Genomic DNA, 24016 nt, shown 5'->3' with positions numbered 1-24016 from the left:
TCTAATGGTTTTAAGTTATACAATTTAGACATGTGTGTATAGCAAATTTGATGACAACGGTCAAGGTGTCATAATTTTCTATATGTAGATGACATGTAGATCTTTGGATGGAACGGATTTGTCACAAGTTGAAACGACAAAATATTTCCTTAGTTCATAGTTTTTCATGAAAAACATGGGAGAAGAAGATGTCATCTTGGGTATAAGAATACAGAAAGAAAAAGGGAAGTTGTTCTTGTCACAATCTCATTACATTGAGAAAGTGCTCAAGAAGTTCAATGTTAGTGAAAGTTTGACCTTTCTTTATTCAACACCTATGGATCCTAGCATAAATTTATTACCTAGTAATGTTAATGAAGTTTTCACAACTGGAATTTGCTAGAGTTGTAGGATGTTTTGTCGAATGCCATGACAAATACTAGGCCAAATATCGCTCATGCGATTGGTCAAATGAGTAGGTTCACTAGTAATCCCAGAATGCTACATTGACAAATGGTTCATAGTTTGTTGAAGTACTTGAATTAAATCATGGATTATTGTTTATGATATAGTGGGTATCCTTCGGTTGTTGAAGGATATTCGGATGCAAGTTGGATCTCAAATAGAGATCATTCATTCACAAGTGGATGGGTATTTCCATATAAGGGATGTGCCATTTCAAGGGCATCTAAGAAGCAAATTAACTTGCATTGCGGATTCTATAAGACATTGGAGTTCATTGCATTACATTCTGCTGGTAAAGAAGCAGAATGGTTAGGGGTTTTAATGCATGGTGAGATTCCTTTGTTGTAAAAGCCAATATCACTAATAATAGTGATGAATTGTGATAACAATGTAAATTTTTGCTAAGGCATATAGCCAAGAGTAAAATGGTGAGTTAAGGAATATTGGTGTAAGGTATAATTACATCTAAGGACTTAACAAGGATAGTGTAAAAACTATTGTTTATTTTCATACGAAGTTTAATCTCGCCAATTGCTTAAAAGCATGGGTAAGAGATGTTAATATAAGGATGGCAATGTTTTAAGATTGGAGCTCTATGGTAATCACAATTAGGAGAATCTCAACTTAACGCCCAATATGACGTTGGGTCTTAAGTTCAATGAGATTTATTCTCTTAGTTGATGATTGGGAACTTATTTAATCATCCAAGGTACTGTGATGAAAAGAGGTTGTTTTAACTTAATAGAATTCCTGATATACTGCTCGGTCACAGGAGTATGTTTGGAAGTCTACCTATATAAGTACGAAGTTTAGCCGCTTCAAGAAATTATTGGGGCATAGTTTTGAAGTATTTATGAAAAGATAGGGACACATGGCTTTATGTGTCAAGTATTAAAGTAATCTTGTAATTTATCTTGTGTGTGTAATATCTTCATGAATCTAATATGTATTGCTTCTGGTTCAATCGTATAACGACCCCAAATGGATACGGGTTCTTGGAATGTGTATTGCACTAAGTGGAAGTTCAAGTCTTTGTACACTTTCATTTATGCATAAGATTGCCTTTGCGATGATGATGTTTTGCAATGAGTCTAATTTATACTCTAAATGGGTTAGGATTGTTGAATAATTTAGAGTATGAGACAATTTTCATGTTTTCTTAATTAATAAAGGTGAAGGTGTTAATAGGTGAAGATGCTTAATTAAGTATAGCAATGTAATTAGAAGCTAGCTAATAACCTCGGTTTAGGGGAGTATACTCGGTTTAGAGTGAAGAACGAACCTCGGTTTAGAGGATAAGCAAGGAGAAGCAGGGGAGCAAAGCTTCCCTGTCTTCTGCCACCTAGCCAGGCTGCCGCCGCCCTGCAGGGTGCGGGATCAGCGAAGAAAGGACAGGAGGGCTTTTAGCTCGGTTGAACCTTCACCGCCCTACAGAGCGCGAGAAGGGTTGCTGAAACTTTGGGTTTCATCGCTCGGTAGGGCCACCGCCGCCCGAACGAGCGTGAGAGTTGTCCAAGATCGTCACCCAGATTTGCCCGGAAGGGCGGTCCGTGGCCATGTCGGGCGCGGGTCTTATTGAAATATGGGTGACGGTTTTCTTCGCTTGCTTTGTTCGGTTTGGCTGATTTGTTTTTTAGCTTCATATAAATATGTTATTAAAACATTTGATGGAAACTAATTCAAGAAAAAGTAGTTTGTATTTTTCTCAAATGAAACTTGAGAAAATGGCAGTATGATTATTTTCTTAAAATCAATTGTAAAACCCAATTTCTTGAAAATGGCAGTATGATTTTTTTTTTTTTTTTTTTTTTTGGTTTCATATAAATATGTTATTAAAACATATGATTGTCTTTGTTGTATCTCCTAGTAATTTCGTGATACCCGATGTGTAAATTCAGGGTCGAAATATTACTTTGGGAAATTGATATCGTTCAGGCCTCGAAGTATTAATTTGTCTAATTTCGTGTTTTTTTTGTGACCCATTAAATCAATTCCCCAACAATCATTACTATAATTATCATATTGTAATACTTTATTTTCTATATACGTAATGCATAATAAATATTACTCCGTATTAAACAATAGAAGAACTAATAAAAAAATAATATACAAGATAAACACCCCAATCAAAGTTAGATATAATAAAAAGCGTTAAATATAAAAGTATAACTAAAAGTTTGGCTAAGATGGTTAAACTTTCAACTTAATTACTGTTGGTCATGAATTCAAATACTATAAAGATGAAGTTCAAACACTATAAAGATGGAAGATCACTGCTCACGTCAAGTTTGAAGCGTTGGAGTGTGAGCTATGCCAAATATGCAAATTAGTTATGAGTTTGAATGTAAAAGTTATGTTAATTTCTCTAAATATGTGGTTTACAAATCTTTATTATTATTATGGTAGATGATGTATGACTATTCATTAATGATAATTTTTGTTGCGTAAAAAAAATTTTAGTTAAATTAGACAGTCAAATCAAATGAAATATACTACGTACAAATCATAAAACTCAAAACAAAATTGAACTAAATTTAGCCTAACTCGAAAGTCGAAACAACTAATTACACAGCCTCATCACCACATTCCGACTTATCTTGCTTTGGCAATTGGCTTGTACCCGTTGGTTTGTTCAAATCCACAAGTCCACAACAAAGTAGTAGTCTATATGTTCCTTATTAAGTGACTTTGTTAAACGTGACACACATGATAATGCACAAGTTTGACCTTCAATTTATAATTTTTATTAGAAACTAATAATTTTTTTCCCCCGTTCCTGAACGAGTCTAAAAAAGCTAAGTTAAGCTACCCAAATGGGTTGACCTTCAATTTATATGATTGAATGTTACTCCCTCGTTCTTTTATTAAATTCCCATGTCTCTTTATTATGTTTATTATGTGAGTAATAAATGTTAGAATTGAGACTCTACTAAAAAAACGGAGAGAGTAATAAATAAATATTAAAAAGTTAATACTGTAGAATTTTATACTACGTATTAATATCCATTAAACAATTTTTTTTTATACATACTTTAAAAATAAGACTCCCTCCGTATTTTTTTTAAGTGTTACAGTTTAACCGGCACATAGTTTTAGGCAATTTAATTGACTTAAATAAAATAATAGGTAAGTGGGGTTGTTGGAGCATTAAAATATTGTAAAAGAAAGATAGTGAGGTTAATAGTTTATTGAAAAGTAATGAATATGAGAGGAAAGATATACTTCCTCCGTTTTCTTTTACTTACAACACCTCCCTAGAAAGAAAATGTCACAATACTTGCAACACACTATAAAAGAAAAGTTACTTTAGGAAAAAACTATACTATTTCTCTTATTTAAAGCACATGACCCACTAAATTACACTCCTAACAACCACTCATCCTATTTTAAAGTTTATTATATCATGTAAACCCCACCTTTCTTAATTACCGCGCTAAAGGGTGTGTTGCATCTAAAAGAAAACGGAGGAAGTAATAAAAAAAGCAGTAGTGGATTTGAGTGGGGACCATGAGAGGAGAGATATATAATATTTTAATGTACCTTTTTTCCAAAATAAAAAGTGTAACACTTATTAAAACACGGCCGGATTTTATAAGTGTAACACTTAAAAAAACACAGAGGGAGTAGTCAAATTCTTTAAAAATAACCAATTGGATGTTAGTGTAGTGGTGATTGGGACTACACTTGGTAGGGAGGACTAGTATTCGATCCCCCACAACAACAATCGGGAGGGGACTGGAACCTAACCACCCATAACTGATCCCCGAATCCGAATTAGCTCTAAGGGTGAACCGGGTGGAACACCAAAAAAAAAAGGGAAATTCTCTTTGGTAACACCATACTTTTTACTTTTCTCAGTGGTGAATTACAAAAAAATTTATTATCTTTGGTAAACCTAAGTTTTGATTATCAAAGATAATACTTATTTTAATTTAAACTCATTAACCATAGTTAGTTTTTATATTTTTTTAAATAATTAAATAATTTTTATTTTTAAAAAAAACCCAACCCCACCCACCGGTTCCCCAACCAACCCCAGCCCCCTCCCCTCCACCAGCGCCACCGCACTTCATTGTCGGGCCCACCCACCAGTGCCGGCACCCAAACCCCTTAACGCCGGCGACCATCCCACACCTCTCCCCTTCCTCGAAAACCCTGAAACATTTCCATCCCCCACCCTCGAAAATCGCCAGTCCCTCATCCCCCACCACCGAAAACCACCGCCACGACCTTTCCTCTTTCACCTCTGGCCGAGCAATCTCCTCCCATCAGCCACCACAATCTCCCACTCTTTCTCCTCCTTCCACCGCAATCGCACAACTCTCTTCTTCGCCCAGACCGAACCAAAACCCACGACCCAAATCAGTGACTTTAGGAGTTAGGGTTTCAGAACGCTGATGCTTCGAGTTTTCAATGGCCATGGTTCTAAAAATCAGCGGCGAGAGTCTTGAAGGTGGAGGAAGGGCTGATTATGGTTTTTTTTATGGTGGTGTATTGGACGATTAGGGAATTTCAGAGTTTGTTTCTAGGGTTTTCAGGGGAACGGAAATGGGTTTCGGGGGTGGTTTCTATGGGTTTTCGGGGAGAAGGGAGGTGGGTTTCAGGGAATGGGTTGAGGCGCAGCATGCTAGGAGGCCGACACGCCGACCAGGCTAGTGGCTGGGCGGCAACGTAGGTTGGGGCGGGGTATTGGGCGCCGGCGATGGCGATGGGTGGTGGGATGCAGGTCAGGGAAGGGGGCTGGGTTATTTTTTATTTTTTATATTTAAAAGAAATTAATTTTATTTATTTTTAAAATCATTTAAATGTTAAAAAACCTAACTATGGTTAAATATTTAGTTAAAATTAATCATTAATGTTATAGTTAGCTTAATATAAAAATTCGAGTTTACCAGAGATAATAAATTTTTTTTGCAATTTACCACTGAGAAAACTTAAAAGTATGGTGTTAGCAAAGAGAATTTCCCAAAAAAAAAATCTTTAAAAATAAAAAAGTCAAAGTTTATAAATGAATAGGCAAAAAAGTCAAGCGTGTCAAGTATTTAGAAATGAAGGGAGTATTCAATTTCTAATTTCACACCACAATACATCCTGTGCGACATGGGTGTACATCCGTCCGCCAGCCCCGGAAAACAACCATAACCGGCTTACCAGTGACCGGACTCTGGAAAATCATTCCCGGCAAACCGGACCCAAACAATTTGCTTTGGTATAACAAGTAACAAAAACAAACATGTCAAGCAATCAGTAGAGAGAGAAAACTTTTAAAATCCCAAAATTACCCTTCCAAATCTAATATTTCTGCTATCCAAAATATACTCAAGTCTTTTTTTTTTTTTCTTCGTCCCTTTGGGCTGCAGCAATGGGGTCCAAGGAGTGGCAGGGGAAGGAAAATTCGAGCGACAGAAAAGGGCAAAAGCGGAAATTAGACCAACAACAAGAAGAGAGAGAATCCGCCATTGTTACAGGTGAAGCTCTTCGTCGAGAGGTTGTTGCTCAGGTTGAGATTTTAAGCAACACCTATTCGTGGACTGAAGCCGATAGAGCCGCCGCTAAGCGCGCTACTCATCTTCTTGCAGAATTGGCGAAAAATGGTATGATTTTTACCTTGTTTGTTGAATAATTTGGGTGGAAATTGAGATTTTGTGATAAATTAGGGGTTTTGATTTGTATGATCTATTGATTAGTGAAGTTTGTTGAATTTTTGTGGTTGTTGTAATAGAGGATGTAGCGAGTATAATTGTGGAAGGTGGAGCTGTTCCTTTATTGGTGAAGCATCTTAAGGCGCCGCCGTCGCCGGTTGAAGATGATGGGGTGAAGCCGTATGAGCATGAGGTTGAGAAAGCTAGTGCCTTTGCTCTTGGGCTTCTTGCTGTGAAGGTCAGTGAATGTTTATAATTTTGATTTCGATTTCGAATTTAGTGAATGTTTGTTGTGGATTGCCAAATTGTAGCAATATTGATTTGTTATGAAGTGTACATGATACAATCATACAATATTGGAAGTTACTAGCAGATTTTTATGCATGACTTGAAAGAATTGGATTATGTATTTATTTAATGCTTGACTTGAAGGTCAGTGATTTTAAATTTCATTTACAATTTCGAATTTGGCGAATGTTGTGAATTGCCAAATTATAGCAATATTGATTTTCTATTTACCGGGCATTGTACATAATGCAATATTGTAGCTGTTAGAGATTCTAATGCATGATTTGAAAGAGTTGGTATGAAATTTTATTTTATGTATCTGTTATTGTGATAATTGAAAGGGATAGACAAGCTGTTGTCAAGGTTTGTCTGTAATGGAAGTACTATACTGGATTTGTTCAATACCAAGTTAGTTGCGTTGTTTCTATGTTAAACAGTTAGAATGATGCGGATTCACTACTTGTGGTTTTTGGTGAGGTATAGATGTTCAATATGCAAAGAGGTGGTAAGGTATATATAGCTGATAGTTCTTAGCAAGAAATGTTGGTGAACCATTTTAAGGATATTTGTAGGAGGAAACAATTATATGCTGTTGATTCTGACATATCATCTAAAGAAGGATTTGATTATCTGTTTTTATTCCAGTATTCCACACTTTTGCTAAGTGTACATTGGTTAACTTGCATGTGGACTAAAAAGTTCATGCAGGAGTGGCAATGAAATCAGTTGGCGACTCAAAATGTTGCATCCAATTGAAGATCTAAATTTCATGAGAAAATTTGCCTTGGTTTGGTGGATATTGTTTCGACATAGTGCTATGTTACATCTTTAGCATCTCTTCTAGCAATATATGTGTGGGCAAGTGTGTTGTTACTTATAGTATATATGTGTGGTTACTATTGTGTGACTTTTATGGCACCTCATATGAAGTACCTCAAACTCTTGAATGTAAAACTGCCTATCCATCTAGTTTTGCACTCAATTGGTTGGAAGTAGTATGTTGTTTCGTTTATGCTTACAAAGCCTTGCTATTATGTTTTGTCACCCTTTGTATGATTCTGCTTGCAGCCAGAGCATCAACAATGCATTGTTGATGCTGGTGTCTTACCTCTCCTCGTAGATCTTTTGAAGAGACACAAATGTGGCTTGAATTCTCGGGCTATCAATGGTGTCATTCGGAGAGCGGCTGATGCAATTACTAACCTTGCTCATGAGAATAGCAGCATCAAAACCTCTGTCAGGTTGGTTCAGATTAATTTTGCTGTATCTGAACTAGATAGTTGTTCTGTTTTTCTTGCTTGACTTTGGTTCTGGATTTTATTCAGGACGGAAGGTGGTATTCCACCCCTAGTTGAACTACTTGAATTTAGTGATGCAAAGGTACAGAGGGCAGTGGCTGGGGCACTGCGCACTCTGGCTTTTAAAAATGATGAAAATAAGAAGCAGGTGATAGACCTTTCTGAAGCCAGCTTATCAGTTTATGTGTACTGTCGTTAATAACAATTCTTCAAGTTATTTAAGGTTTAACAGTTTAAATTTATGACCATACAGATTGTTGAATGTAATGCTCTTCCTTCTCTGATTCTGATGCTTAGATCTGAAGATTCTGCTATACATTATGAAGCGGTAATCTTGTTCATTTCAATGTAGTGGATTTTAATGTGATGGGGGTGTCAAAGCCCCTATTTTCCTTAGTTTTAATTGACATAGATGAAGTTTCTAGCACATATGTATATCATGCTTTCTGTTTTTAATATTTTTCAGGTCGGTGTGCTTGGAAATTTGGTTCATTCGTCGCCCAACATAAAAAAAGATGTCCTGCATGCTGGAGCATTACAACCTGTTATCAGGCTACTCAGGTAATTTTGCAGTTATATCTTTGACGTACTTGTATGTATTTATCTCTTCTTTATAATTATGAAATTAATTTTCTGGGCATTTCTATGTGGGTTTTAGATATTTTTTTTATTTGCTCGTTTTTCCTTGCAAGGTTTAGAAGTCCTTTTGCTTACTTTAAAATGATCTTGCAATCTGACGTAACAGGAAATGTTAAGAAATCCTTGCAATTGTGGTCATTGCTGTGAATGTAATGAATTTCTTTTCAGATTTAATGGCAGATATTTTAATATATGTTGATACTGATGCATTTTAAACACTTCTTCATTCTCTTTTTCTTAATACTGTTTATAACTGAGTAAATATTCTTGGTAAACAGTTCATGCTGCTCCGAGAGCCAGAGGGAAGCTGCATTATTACTTGGACAATTTGCTGCAACCGATTCAGATTGCAAGGTCTTTCACAGAGCTATGTTCTTTTTTAGTTATTTTAAAGTTTAGGAGCATTCTTATTAGAAACTTGTCATATTTGCTTCATCTGTTTGTTACGAATCCTTACACCAGTACTAGTTTAGATTTGGAATTAGTTAGTTTCTCACTAGTGACTCAGGATGCAGATATTTTTGTTGGCAATCTTGAGATATCTAGTAGAATATGGAATGAAATATTATCATTTATTTCTCTGTTGTTTTACCCATTTTTCTGAAAGAGAACTAAATTATTTAGCTTTGTTTATATACATTACTATGGCGTGAGTTTTGGGCTATTAACACTTAAGTCTCGTTATGTTTTGATGATTAAGGTGACTGGTTGAGGTATTAGAATGCTATGCTATCTGTGATACACTCATTTTCAATACCTGAGAAAACTTTCTGATTAAAATATCTTCATTATTGCCCTTACTAGTATGTACACATGCACGGGTTTTATTTCTCTGTTGTTTTATCCATTCTTCTTCTTGCATCAAATTTATCATAAATAATATTAGCTATGTTTGAACTTGATAATTTCCTTATTTTTGTTTCTAGATTCACATTGTTCAGAGAGGTGCTGTTCCACCGTTGATTGAAATGCTTCAATCCCCTGATTTACAGCTGAGGGAAATGTCAGCCTTTGCTTTAGGGAGGCTAGCACAGGTTAATATTTACGTGGTGTATACTTTGAATGAATCATGATGTGTGGATGTGTAGTTAATTATGCTTTAATTAAATCTATGGTTTTTTTTTTTTTTGGTTGCACATTTAGAACTATATCTTAAAGTATTGCAAGTGATTGACAGATGCTAGGATTAATTTGTATGGATGGGAAGTGCTTGTTTTCAAGTAAAATATATTGTAAGGATATGTGGAACAAGAATGTAAATTTTGGCTTACAAATGATGTCTTATATGTGCTCATTACCTTCTCTTCCCTTTGTTATTTGGGGATGGGGGTTGAGTATTGCAATAAGAAGAGTTTTGCTCAAGTACTTTGTGTCTCTGAGGCCTGTGCCCATAGTGGCCTCCTGTGAATTGGACTAGTGTAGACTACTGTGATATATGAAGCTGTAAAAGGTGTTTAAAGCATGTAGCTAGTTTCTTGTTTGAGCTAGGTGTATGCTTCCCAACTTAGCTATTATGCTGGTTTGACTTCTTATAAAAAAGTATCTAGTTTGACCTTGTAAGCTCACCATCGCCTTTATACTATATAAAAAAATTGCATACATACTGCGTATTACCACTTTCATTTATTATAACTGTTATAGTATTGTGAATGCATTTGAATTTCTTGGCACAAGGTATAAGATAAAATGAAGTACACATGAGTACATGAGTCTTTCATCTTGGTGTGCTCTGGTATATCATAACATAATGGATGTTTCTAAAGTAAATTGATGTTTGGCCACAGACTTTCAAGTTATGCAAAATATGCTGCCTTCTTGATTCCATTAGAAATGAAAACAATGAAGGCATTTTGTTTTTCTTAGAAGGATTTAGAAATTATTAGTTTACTAGAGAGCCTAATCAACAATTGGATTCTGGAAGAAAACTATTATTGCAATTCTTTGCTGAGCTCTTTAGTTACTCTTATCCTAATGCATACATATTTATGTTACTAATATTAATGTGATGTTGGTCAACCTTTAGGGGCAAATATTATTGAAGGAATTGTTTTTGGGATAGGATGTCAAGTATATAGGAAGATAGATGATTGATTATTTTATTTATTTTTTTTATTTTTTTTTGAGTTAGGATGGAGGGAGTAATTTAGCCTTGTATTTCTGCCACTGTGTTTTCTCTCGCTCCCTTTTAGGGTCATATTAGTGTGCGTAACAAGGACATTGAAGAAGCTAATGACATATTTTTGTGGTCTACGGTAGGTAAAGAGAAGATTTGTTGATTGTATGTAATTGTATATCTAAGGAAGAGGGAGGCCTGGTTTTTGGTAGTATGGCATCTAAAGTCGTCTTTTTGGTGGGAGAATTGTTGTGGCATTTACTTCAATGGTTTCGTGTAGCATAGTGTGATACAGAGGGTTTCTTTGGATGATCGGACTATACACCCCCTAGCCCAGCCTCTGGCTTAGCGGCAACAGCCTTTGGGTATGGTGTTTTCAAAGGAGTGGCACTTTGGCTGGGATGCGCTAATTCCCTATGCAAATATGCAATCCCTTGGAATTATGTTTCAAAGGTTTCGTAATTCTTCTTCCTGTAGGGTCAAGTACAAGGTGGGTAGTAGGGAGTGCATCGTATTTGGAGGAGCCTTTTAGTATCCATTCTTTTTCTCTCTAAAGATTGTGAGCTGCCTATTATAATACTCCAATTTCGTTGTTTTGGGTGAACAAGGTACTAATATGTCTTAGAATTTTCATTGTATGGAGGGAAATTCATGATTGGGAGTTTGGGAAGCTTACTAACCTGTTGAGCTGGCTTGATTCTGTTTCTTTGTTGAAATTCCATGATTGAAGAGTGTGGTTGGCTGATTCCTCAGGGTCCTTTACTTGTCGTATCTTTTGTAGCAACCAAAAAAGCTCCAATTTCACCATTATTTCCTCTTTTCACCTTTCTATTTTGAAGGCCAAAATTTCAAATTAGGTGAAAGCTTTTGTTGTGTTGCTAGTTTGGAGAAAGTGAACACTTGAAATAATTTGCAGAGTTGGAGACCACACTTAGCTTTGCCCGCTCACCCTGTGGCCTGTGTGTACTGTATTCCTTTCTAGGGAGGAGATAGTAAACTATTTATTGATGCATTCTCAGGAGGTGATAGTAAACTGTTCTACTCCAAAACCTTTTCTGCTGAGTACTTTGGCTCTGCAATCGTATAAAATTTATTCTCTCTCTTTTTTTTTTTTAAAGTTCTGATTTTATTTGTAACTCTTTCTCTGGGCCATCTAGTGAGACATTCTTTGAATTTTATTTAGGAGTCAAATAATCAAGCTGGGATTTCTCACAGTGGTGGTTTAGTGCCCCTATTAAAGCTTCTGGATGCAAAAAATGGATCTCTTCAACATAATGCTGCTTTTGCCCTCTATGGTCTTGCAGATAACGAGGTATCTTCATCTATAATTTTGGATGGTCTGAGTTAAATCAATTGGAACTTATTGGCTTTTTAATTTTAACTTTCTTATCGGTTTAATATCACACCCTTGTTACTGAAATTTCCAGGATAATGTTGCTGATTTTGTAAAAGTTGGTGGTCTTCAAAAGTTGCAGGAAGGAGAGTTTATTGTTCAGGTTTGTTTTTTGCTGTAGTATATGACACTGCTTTCTGCTCTGTTGTATTTGCTATAGCTTACGGAAGGACTTAAGCAATAGGGCATTTGTGGGAGCTGTAAACTATTCCAGTTTATTCTTGTATCCCTGAATCTTTTATAAATATTTTATGCTAAACATATGCTTTCAGGCAACCAAAGATTGTGTAGCCAAGACACTGAAACGATTAGAGGAGAAAATACATGGCCGGGTTAGTATTATGAATTTCTATTGTTTATATATGCCTTTAGTCAATCAATTTTGAAAGCGCTTATAGTCCAGTTATGGTTTTAAAGGTATTGACCCACTTATTGTACCTCATGCGTGTGGGAGAAAAATCTGTTCAAAGACAAGTAGCTTTGGCTCTTGCTCATCTGTGTTCTCCGGAAGACCAGAGATCAATCTTTATTGATAACAATGGTATGGATTTTTCCATAGCTGTATGGTCTTAAAATTGTTCCGATTCAATTGACATTCATATTTTGCTGTCATTGATATTATGTTATTTGGCTAGGACTGGAATTACTTCTTGGGCTTCTCAAATCCACTAATACTAAGCAACAACATGATGGTGCTATGGCCCTTTGTAAATTAGCAAGCAAAGCTATGACCCTTTCCCCCATTGATGCAGCTCCTCCTTCTCCCATATCACAGGTGACTTCCCCTTTATTCGATGCTCTATGTTTTGTGCTAAGTGATGATTGTACAATGGTATTTTCTTGCTTAGATAATTGTCTTAGCTCTTTTAGTCAACTATTGTACAAGGACAGAACCCATTGAAGGTTTTGCTACTAATGCTGTTCTGTCATTGTTTCTTTTGTTTTAGACTCCATTGAAGATTCAAGCTTATATTCAATGAAAATATTTACAACTAGAATCTTCTTCTTCTTCCAAAAAAAAAAAAAAAAAAAAAATCTACAAGTAGAATGAAACACATCAAATTTCTAAGATTAGACTTATTTAGGTTGAATTCATGTTCTTAGTATTTTTGAGTCTGTGTTCTAAAAATAGTACTCCCCTTGTTCCTTTTTAAAGTTTACATTTGGGTTTTCTCATGGGTATTAGGAAAAATGCTTCCGGAGTAGTTAAAATGGGAGTATTTGTTTTGGGAGTAGATTAATTATTTTGGTAAATGGAAATATTTACAATATTTGATTTAGGAATAGGTAAATATTTTTGGTTTATGGGAATAGTTGCATTGGAAGTAGGTTAATAAAGTATGACGGTATGTGTGTAAAAATATTATTATTGGAATTAGAAACGTAACTTTGAAAAGGAAGCACCCAAAATAGAAACATACCATAGAAAAGGAACGGAGGGAGTAGTATTTTGTTCTAGATAGTTTTATGTTCTACATCTTAAATTCTATTGTTTAAAAAGAAAAAGGATGATACCCACCTTTGCAATAATGATCAACATTAACATGAATGATTCATATATTTTTAAAATTAATATTATGAGAAACAAATACTTAGTATAAAGTTTTGAAACCAGAAAAGTCATTCAATTCCAAGGTGGAGCTACATTGGTGCACGTGCATCACCACCCTCAAAATTAAAAAAAAAAAAAAAAAAAAAAAAAAATCAATCAAAGAGACCGGTTATTTATAAAACCGGTCTCTTATATGCTAGCGGTATCACTCCTTTTATTTTTAATTAAAAGAGACCGTTTATACTAACAACTAGTGTTTAAGATCATTTTACTGTTTTTTTTTTTTTTTGCTACATTTAAGAGTAATAGGTGTATACTATTTGTTATTTCAAAAAAAAAAAGGTGTATACTTTTTGTTTGTTACATGTTACTTGTAGTACTTTCAGCTTATAAGTTAGATTTTTTAAGTATTATTTGTTTTTTTTTGGTTTTTTTTTTAAATAAAGAAAAGATAGTAAGTACTATATATATATATATATACTACCTCCGTTAACTTTTAGTTCTAACAAAGGGTATTCCTTTGTTGCAACTAAAAATTAACGGAGGTAGTACAATTTTGGATTGAAATCAATTATGAACTAGTTCCGAAAAAAAAATTATTTTCACATGTGATCAATAATTGATGGTGACTCACCATTTCGGAAATCCGGATCCGCCACTGCTCAGTTTACCTTAAGACTTGCAATAAACTTTTGATATATTCTAAGTAATTTTGATTACATGTTTGATAAAATAAGTTTGTGGTGAAAACTGCTGCATAAACTTTATTTTAAAGTTATAAAGACTAAAAGGTTGATTACATTTATAAATACAACATACAAGGAGTTTATAAAGTATTGTTCCAGTGTTTTGAAATTAGGGAAAAGGCTAAAATTTAGAACACTCTTATTTCTTAAAACGTATTTTAGATTACTCTAGACTTTATTATTAGAATTTTGACTTCATGTTCTAAATATCAAAGCATGTTGCTATAAAAAATGTTACATGTGTTCTAAATACTTGATGGTAGTTTTGTTTGAAAATTAGGTGATGTCAATGTTAAATGCTGTGTGTCCTATATGGAGTTCTTGAAATTCTTATTACTTTGCAGTCGGGGGTTCTCATAAATAGCATTTGATTTTGCAGGTTTACTTAGGCGAGCAGTATGTAAATAATGCTACACTCTCAGATGTTACTTTTCTAGTTCAAGGTTCAAACTGCATCTATCTTGCTTGTTTATAGTACCTATTATCAGTTTGTTCTGAGATTAATTTTCTGAACACAATTGCACAAGTTCTAAATAGCATTACCTCAAATTTCAGGCAAACGGTTCTTTGCTCATCGAATCTGCCTTCTTGCTTCATCTGATGCATTCCGTGCAATGTTTGATGGTGGTTATCGGGTGAGTTTTACTTGTTTAGTTAGATGAGTTGGGCCTTTTGCCTCTTATTTGCTTAGTTCGCTTATGTACAGTTATGAGCTATATATTTGTATAAAAGAAATTCCAATTTTTTATTGTTATATCTGTTATGGAGGGTGTTTAAGGAAGACCATATAATATGCTGTGAGCAGAGAGCAGACCATACTAATCTAATGTGAAAGACTGATGTTTAGGGATAGTCTTAGAAGGCAACGGCTTCTAGGTTTGATCTTAGGAGCAATGATCCCAAAACCTGTCACGGATCCAAATAGCTCGGGTCAACATCCTTTGAAAGTCTATACAAGAAGAAGGAAAGTCAACAAGGGTCAACTAGAGGCTGCATCAGAAAACTCTCCTGGGCTTGGACAGCTTTGACAACTCCAAATTAGAAGATGACAAAAGTAATTAGGGAAGGAAGGGAAGCTACTTTAGTTTACATTGTTTCCTTATGTTTTTCCAGTTTAAGCTAAGTATTACTTGTTAGTTTCAAGGTCATGTGACCATTGTGATATAAGTAGTTTGTGTAATCTTAGTGAGGGGATTATCTAGAAATTAGTGAGGAACTTGTAGAGAGTCGTAGCCTAAAGCTATTGCCCCTGTAATGCTTCTTTTGTGAGAAATCAAAGCTTTCAACCTTCCTTCCTTAAACAATTCTAAATACATTAAATCTAACCAGCCATACAAATCTGCCACCCGAGTCAGTCCATAACAAAGTGGTATCAGAGCCAGGTTCGGTCATGGCAGCCAACACCGAGCAACGACTGAGCGCCGTGGAAGAAATTTTAACCAGTCTGAAGGCGCAACTGACCTCCATTGAAGAAAAATTGCAACCACGGGTGGAAGGGGAGTCGGCGACGGCAGACGTGGCGGCAGCTGTCAAGGCGGCGATGGAAGAAGAACGGAAAAGGACTGAAGAGGTGGTGACGGCGGCCACCGTCCGAGGGACGCATAGACCGTTTCAGAACCGACGTTGACACTCAAGGCGCGATCGACCGTGCAAGAATCAGCAAATTACAAGAGGCCATAGAGAAGGCCAGGCAAACGCCGCAACAACAAAACACTAACAACCCGCCGTTCGAGGCGGGAAATGGCGAGAATAGTCCCCGACAAGAGATGGAGGCGAATCTGTCACTGTTAGTCGAAGGGTCGTACGGAGAGCAGGGCAACCACCCTGAGGATGGCGGGGTGGAAATTGGAGAGGTGGAGACAGCGACGACCACAACAGAGGAGGTCGGTGGAAACACAGAAAGATAGAAATCCCGGTGTTCGACGGCTCTGACCCCGATAACTGGACGGCGAGGGCCGAGATGTATTTCGAGGTGTACCATTTGTCGGAGAGGGAGAAAATGGAAGCCTCGGTGGTCGCCATGGATGGGGCGGCCATGAAATGGTTCCAGGGGGAACAAAAACGTCGCCCTTTTTACGGGTGGGGGGATCTCAAACAGAAACTCCTGAGCGAGTTCCGACCGTCTCACTCCGGCTCCTTGCACGAGCAATGGCTGGCCGTGACCCAAGATGGAACGGTGGCTGACTACCGTCGGCGGTTCATCGAGTATGCAGCGCCACTTGAAGACGTACCCGAGAGCCTCATGATGGGTCAGTTTATTAATGGATTGAAGAGAGAAATCAAGGCGGAGTTGCGTTTGCTCAACCCCTCGAATTTGGAGAGAGCCATGGAGGTGGCAAGGAGAATCGAAGAGAGAAACCGATACCAGCAAGATAAAAAGCCAGTAGGAGGGGGGAGAAGTGGATCTCAGGCTCGGGTTCCGAGTAGTAGTGGGCCGTTAGAGAAAAGTGGGGGAGGGGTTGGACTTATAAGAACATATGGGCTGCCCAATACCCTAGGCCCAAAAACATGGCCCAAAGCCCTTGAACCAACTCAAGGTTCAGTGAATCAAGGGCAAACCACCTCCGGAGTGGGCAGCAAGGCCGTAGGATCGACCCGTAGACTGATAGAATCGGAGGTACAAGAAAGGCGGGCCAAGGGGCTTTGCTTTAAGTGTGATGAACGTTGGGGAGTGGGCCACCGGTGTAAGAGAAAAGAGCTCACGCTTATGATCACCGGAGAGGATGAGGAGAGCAAGGATGAGGATGGGCAAGGCGCGGAGGAAGAGTCGTGGGAGCCTAGTGAGCCCACGGTTGGAGTGTCGCTATGCTCGGTGGTGGGACTTTCGAACCCAAAGACTATGAAACTAGGTGGGGAGGTGAGAGGCCGACGGGTGGTGGTGATGATAGATCCCGGGGCAACCCATAATTTTATCGCGGACCAACTAGTGGAGGCGTTATCCCTAGAGGTACACGGTAATAGTGAGTTTGGGGTGGCGCTTGGAAACGACGAGATGATAAGAGGAAGGGGCGTGTGTAAGGGGGTGCTCGTTAAGTTGGATGGTGGGGTTACCGTGACCGAAGAGTTTCTACCATTGTCCTTGGGCGACGCGGAACTCATTCTTGGTGTTCAATGGTTGGAGAAGCTTGGGAGTGTAACCACGAACTGGAAGACCCACATCATGAAGTTCGCGATCGCCGGAGTGCCGGTGACACTGGTGGGGGACCCCACCCTCGAGAAGTCGCAAGTCTCCTTAAAGGCTATGGTCCGTAGCCTAAGTAAGGAAAGAGTGGGCATCTTGGTGGAAATCAATAAGCTGGAAGAGGATGATGAAGCCCAAGTGGGAAGGCCCAATCCAGAATATCTTGGCCATTGTTACAAAAATTTCAGAATGTGTTTGAGATGCCCAAGGGGCTTCCTCCTAGGCGTGGGCACGAACACTCAATCACGCTCAAGGAGGGTAGCAACCCCGTAAGCGTTCGTCCTTACCGATACCCCCAAGTCCAAAAAGATGAAATTGAGCGGCTCATTAGAGAGATGATCGAAGCCGGAATCATAAGGCCGTCAACGAGCCCTTTTTCTAGTCCGGTGTTACTTGTCAAAAAGAAAGACGGGTCATGGCGGTCTTGTGTGGATTATCGGGCCCTAAACAAGGAAACGGTACCGGATAAGTACCCGATCCCGGTGATCGATGAGTTACTCGATGAGCTCCATGGGGCAAGAGTGTTTTCGAAACTCGATTTAAAATCGGGTTATCATCAAATTCGGGTTAAACCCGAAGACGTGCCTAAAACCGTGTTTCGAACCCATGATGGGCATTACGAATTCCTCGTTATGCCTTTTGGGCTTACAAATGCTCCGGCCACCTTCCAATCGTTGATGAACGATATTTTCCGTCCCTTTTTACGGAAATTTGTCTCGGTATTTTTCGACGACATATTGGTGTATAGTCGAAATGAAGATGATCATGCTAGACACTTGGAGCAAGTGTTCGAACTCCTAGCTATGCATAAGTTGTACGCCAACTTAAAGAAATGTGAATTTGGCCAACATCAAATTGCATATTTGGGCCATATCATTTCTTACCATGGGGTGGCCATGGATAAAGGGAAAGTCCAAGCCATTCTAAATTGGGCTTGTCCAAGAAACTTAAGGGAGCTAAGGGGCTTCCTTGGGCTCACCGGGTATTATAGAAAGTTTGTGGCTAAGTATGCCATGATTTCCAGCCCACTCACGGCCCAATTGAAAAAGGAGTGCTATGGATGGACCGAGGAGGCTACTCAAGCCTTCCAACGACTCAAGGAGGCCATGGTCTCCGCCCCGGTCTTAGCAATGTCGGACTTTGGCAAAGAGTTTGTGGTCGAGGCCGATGCCTCGGGGTATGGTTTGGGCGTCGTTCTCATGCAAGAAGGTCGACCTATAGCCTATTATAGTAAGATGTTGGGCATCCGGGCCCAAGCCAAGTCCATATATGAGAAAGAACTCATGGCAATTTGTTTGGCCATAGTCCGATGGAAGCATTATTTGTTGGGCCGGCATTTTGTGGTTCGCACCGACCAACAAAGTCTCCGGTACATTACACAACAAAGAGAGGTCGGGGGAGAATACCAAAAGTGGTTACGGAAGCTGGTCGGGTTTGATTTTGAAGTGCAATACAAACCCGGGGCCTCCAATCGGGTTGCGGATGCTTTGTCACGACTTGGAGGGGAAATGGGCCAAACAATTCCTGAGGCCCAACTGGCAGCTCTAGTGTCTTCAAGTGGGGTTGAATGGGCTGATTTAGAGAGGGAGTTAGAGGAAGATGACGGGCTGGCCCAAATCAAGAAGAGCCTGGAAAAGAAAGAAGGTCCAATTGGGTTCTCTATAGAAGGCAAGAGACTCCTTTACAAGAATCGGATTGTAATTCCCAGAAGCTCCAAATACATTCCCAAATTGCTCGATGAGTACCACGCCACCCCCTCAGGCGGCCACGATGGGGAGGTCAAGACATACCTCCGATTGGCGGCGGATTGGTACTGGCAAGGGATGCGAAAGCAGGTTGGGGAGTATGTGCGCCGGTGTGAGGTTTGCCAACGGTGCAAGGTCAGTCAGCAACACCCCATGGGCCTCCTCCAACCGCTTCCAATTCCGACGGTGGTGTGGGAGGACATCTCCATGGATTTCGTCGAAGGTTTGCCGTTATCAAAGGGGATTGACTCGGTGCTAGTTGTGGTGGATCGATTGTCAAAATACAGTCACTTTATAGGGCTCAAACACCCCTTTAACGCGTTAAAGGTGGCTGACTGTTTTGTCAAGGAGGTGGTGCGCCTCCATGGGGTACCCTCTTCGATTGTTTCAGATCGTGATAAGGTGTTCTTAAGCATATTTTGGAGGGAGTTGTTTCGACTCCAGGGCACACAACTTAAACGCAGTACGGCTTATCACCCACAGTCCGACGGACAGACACTTTGTCAACAAAGGGCTTGAGATGTACCTTCGCTGTTTCGCAGCGAGTCAGCCTAGGCAATGGGCAAGGTGGTTAGCATGGGCGGAATACTGCTACAACACATCACCCCACTCTTCCACCCGAATGACTCCTTTTCAAGTGGTGTATGGTCGGGAACCGCCGAAACTATGGCGGATCGGTACAGGGCAAACGCCGGTTAGCAGCGTAGAGGAGGGACTAAGGGAAAGGGATTTTATGCTGGATGAATTACGCGTTAATTTGGTTAGGGCCCAACAAGTTATGAAGAGTTACGCAGACAAGAAAAGAAGGGATGACGAGTTCAAGGTGGGGGATGCCGTTTACTTGAAGCTCCGCCCCTACCGTCAGAAATCATTGGCGGTTCGTCCCTTTGAGAAACTCGCCGCCAGATACTACGGGCCGTACAAGGTGCTCCAGAAGATAGGAAGGGTGGCGTATCGATTGGACCTACCATCAATGTGCAAACTCCACCCCGTTTTTCACATTTCTCAATTGAAACGCGCGGTGGGAGTAGCTCAGACCAATCAAGATATACCCGAGCAGATCAATGAGGAACTCGAATTGCTGGTCGAACCAGAGGATATCATTGAAGCCCGCCCAAATTCCAATGGACTGGGGCAGGATGTGGAAGTTTTGGTAAAATGGAAAGGGCTACCTATGTTCGAGGCCACCTGGGAGGACAGTGAAGCTTTGCGCCTGCGGTTTCCGACTTTCCACCTTGAGGACAAGGTGAGTCTTTTGGGGCGGGGTATTGTCACGGATCCAAATAGCTCGGGTCAACCTCCTTTGAAAGTCTATACAAGAAGAAGGAAAGTCAACAAGGGTCAACTAGAGGCTGCATCAGAAAACTCTCCTGGGCTTGGACAGCTTTGACAACTCCAAATTAGAAGATGACAAAAGTAATTAGGGAAGGAAGGGAAGCTACTTTAGTTTACATTGTTTCCTTATGTTTTTCCAGTTTAAGCTAAGTATTACTTGTTAGTTTCAAGGTCATGTGACCATTGTGATATAAGTAGTTTGTGTAATCTTAGTGAGGGGATTATCCAGAAATTAGTGAGGAACTTGTAGAGAGTCGTAGCCTCAAGCTACCATATGAGATTGATAGCCTAAAGCTATTGCCCCTGTAATGCTTCTTTTGTGAGAAATCAAAGCTTTCAACCTTCCTTCCTTAAACAATTCTAAATACATTAAATCTAACCAGCCATACAAATCTGCCACCCGAGTCAGTCCATAACAAAACCCTAGTTAACAACTAGTTTGAACCTTAACAAAGTTCTCTTCGAGCAAAAGCTCAATAAACTTAACTTTTTATTATAAAACGTCCTCTCAAAATAATTGATATAGGACTAATATATATAGGAAAAATAAATCTATCATACTTGCTCTGCAAGCAAACTAAATAAAATCGCTAACAATTAATTAATGAACCAAAATAGCCCACTAACCAATTAATACAACTTTGGAAGCCCTAGGCCTCATAACTATTACTAAGAAAACAATAAAAACATTATTAAAAACCCACTTGTAAAACCCCCACTTTAAGAGTGAGGTAAAACCAAGAGAGTACCTAAATAAAGCAAAAAATATAGTTATATGAAAGGGGACTCGATTCACATCAAAGACAAAATAATATAATGGGGGATGGATGGAGAGGGTGCAATTTGGGCTTAAAGAAAAAATAAATTCTAGGAACAAAAGCTTGCTCAAATTACTTCGTATATGGCATAGGACGGTCTTCTCAACTAGTCCTGAAGATAACATGCATCATTCATCGTGTGTTCTAGCAAGAAACATTAGCTTTTATATATATATATATATATATATATATATATATATATATATATATATATATATATATAAATCCCCCTTATATTTAAAGCTGTGGAACTATGGTATTTTTATATAGAACAGACTACTGTGCACTCATTTATATGCTTGGAAATTTTCTAATATGACTTATGCTGTTATCACTGTGATACAGGAAAAGGATGCCAGAGATATAGAGATTCCTAACATCAGATGGGAGATTTTTGAATTGATGATGAGGTTATTTAAATATGCATTCATGTAGCAATTTCTGCTGAAGAATTGTAAACTTAGCAATAGAATTCATGTGTCTTTCTATTTCTGTCATTTTGTTGCAGATTTATATATACTGGATCAGTAGACATAAAACCAGACATTGCACAAGATCTCCTTAGGGCTGCAGATCAGTATCTTTTAGAGGGGTTAAAACGCCTTTGTGAATATACCATAGCTCAGGTGAGCTGACATGGATAATCATTCATTTCTTTGATATATTTTTCTTCTATTGAATGATGACATATAATGAGTTATTGGTTTTTGTAATATATGAAGGATATATCCTTGGAGAATGTGTCAAGCATGTACGAGCTTTCTGAGGCATTTCATGCTGTTTCATTGAGGCAGGCTAACATCCTTTTCATCTTGGAGCAGTATGATAAATTGATTGATAGACCAGGGTATGTAGTTTCTATAATATCTTTTGTTAGCTTTACTAGCTGACTATTCCCTCGATCCCTAAATCCGATCCCCATTTCTCCTGGGCACAAAATTGAGAGAGGTTGTAGTGGGTTATTGTTTATATGTTAAATATAGTTGAATTTGAAAAGAAGTTAATGTGAACAGTATATTGTTTTTAGAGGAGCAAGTGACCTTATATTTGGGGTAGAAGGGTTTTGTTGATTAAAAGTGAATTATTGATGAACCCTTCCCAAATGAGAATTGAGCCTCTACTTTGGATTGAGAATTTTGAGAGATGGGCCTTTTATCTATGGGCGGAGGAAGTAGTATTTTTTTTTTTTCTTTTTTTTCCCTTCTATGAGGTGAGAATTTAAAACTGGGTGTTTCAGGTATTCTGGTACAAATCTAAACCAATTTAATGTTGTGCAGTTGAAATTACATGGCGAAGCTTGGTATGCGATTATTATTTGCAAAATATGCTTGTTAGGGTTATTATCAAATAGAGTATCATTTTTATGTGCATTTATGATTTACTTCAGACTTGCACAAAAAAGGATTGGAAACTTAATGATTGAATTTAAACATATGACGTTTACCGAGAATAATAAGAAGTGCAAAGTCTGCAACTTTAGAAAGCTAAATTTTCAACATCATTGTCTAAATTTTGTGAAGAACTGAAGACACTTTAAGGTTACCACATAAAAGGTTGTATGTCCAAAGCCTACAAGGGAGAATCGCCAAACTGATAAAGTAATAGTAGCCGCTTGCAAGTTAGCAAAATTCTATATATCTAATATGAGGTGAATGATATATCTGTTTTGTTTGTCTGGCAAGTACTACTGATATCAGAGACCAGGGGGTTAGTTATCATGTGAGTCTTCAAAGTAAAGGAACTAATACTCCCTCCAACTCTAATAGATTGCCCAGTTCCCCTTTAACATTGTTAAAATTGTAATGAGTGGGTTGATAATTTTGTCCTTTTATATCTAAAATAAAAATGGGGCAATCTTTTACGGACAAACCAAAAAGTAAAAATGGAGTTTGTGCTTATGAAGTTATGATTGCTTCTGCTATTTAGCAATTTTAATTCTTTTCTCAAGTATATAATAGGTAACGATGCTCGAGTAAATTATATGTAGAATACTTGACTGACCTTGCTGTGTAATTGTGCAGGCATTCATCTCTTATGCAGCATATTTTGCCAGAAATTAGAAACTATTTTCTCAGATTACTCACCAAACCCAGTGCTCTGAACTAGTGACTTAAAGCTGCCAGTTTTTGTTTTTATCCTCGATCTTAGAAATGGTCTGGTTGAAGCAGCAAATCACCGACAAGGAGACATGACTCAAAGGTCTCTTATGCCTTACATTTTGTGCTTGATGAGTCTTAGCCACCTTGCCTTTATTTTATTTTTTTTTTAAAAAAACAAAAATATTAATCTTTAACACTGTGTCCTCACGAAGGCAAATCTCTGGAAGCAGTTATCTATCAAGCATATGTGAAGTCTGATCTGATTTCCGCAGGAGCAGAATTAGGATATAGTGTGCATGCCAACGCATCAGGCTCAAACCGATCTCACTGGAAAAGCATTTAAATGACCTTTAAAACAACTAAGGTGACTTCTCACTGTTTAAACACTTGAAACAAATGATCAAATTTGAAATGGTGCTGTAAGAATTAGTGATGTTGACTAATTATAATTACCTTTAAAATGCGTCTGATTTACAGAGAATCTGGAAAGATTACATATTACTGTAAGCATAGAATCTTACCCTGTCTATATTTTCTCCTTTTGCTTGTATAATTGTATGGGAATGTAATTATGTTGTTCATGACTTCATAAGCTGGTGATTTTAGGTGCTTGTGTAATTAGAATGTTGCAGCTGCTCTTATTTTAACTAGTGTGGTAATGAATGACATGTCTATAACAAGCATTGATTCCACGTAATATAAAAATTTGGCAAATCGAGCAGG

General features: G+C 38.2%; 1 protein-coding gene across 6 annotated transcripts; it reads left to right on the top strand.

Moving 5' to 3' along the window:
• Positions 1 to 5768: 5768 nt before the first annotated feature.
• LOC145632017 (ARM REPEAT PROTEIN INTERACTING WITH ABF2-like) lies at positions 5769 to 23878 on the top strand. 6 transcript variants are annotated; one of them, XR_014112451.1, is made up of 21 exons: positions 5769 to 6038; positions 6167 to 6324; positions 7443 to 7615; positions 7700 to 7820; positions 7926 to 8000; positions 8139 to 8233; positions 8590 to 8665; positions 9238 to 9345; positions 11608 to 11736; positions 11852 to 11920; positions 12090 to 12149; positions 12235 to 12358; positions 12453 to 12592; positions 14495 to 14558; positions 14671 to 14750; positions 21540 to 21604; positions 21703 to 21820; positions 21917 to 22041; positions 23216 to 23393; positions 23566 to 23657; positions 23771 to 23878. XR_014112451.1 is itself a non-coding variant. In XM_081684265.1 (19 exons), the coding sequence occupies exons 1-19, from the start codon at positions 5807 to 5809 to the stop codon at positions 23298 to 23300; spliced, it is 2097 nt and encodes a 698-aa protein (XP_081540391.1). In that variant the 5' UTR covers positions 5769 to 5806; the 3' UTR covers positions 23301 to 23878. The 6 variants fall into 6 exon arrangements, 1 of the variants encoding a protein (XP_081540391.1); XR_014112450.1 differs by having other exon boundaries at positions 23566 to 23878; XR_014112449.1 differs by having other exon boundaries at positions 23524 to 23878.
• The last annotated feature ends 138 nt before the right edge of the window (positions 23879 to 24016 follow it).

The sequence above is a fragment of the Chenopodium album genome, chromosome 5 (assembly GCF_948465745.1).
Source record: "Chenopodium album chromosome 5, dcCheAlbu1.1, whole genome shotgun sequence".
In the NCBI taxonomy this organism is placed as follows: Eukaryota; Viridiplantae; Streptophyta; class Magnoliopsida; order Caryophyllales; family Amaranthaceae; genus Chenopodium; species Chenopodium album.
This window is presented reverse-complemented; position numbering and strand designations above follow the sequence as displayed.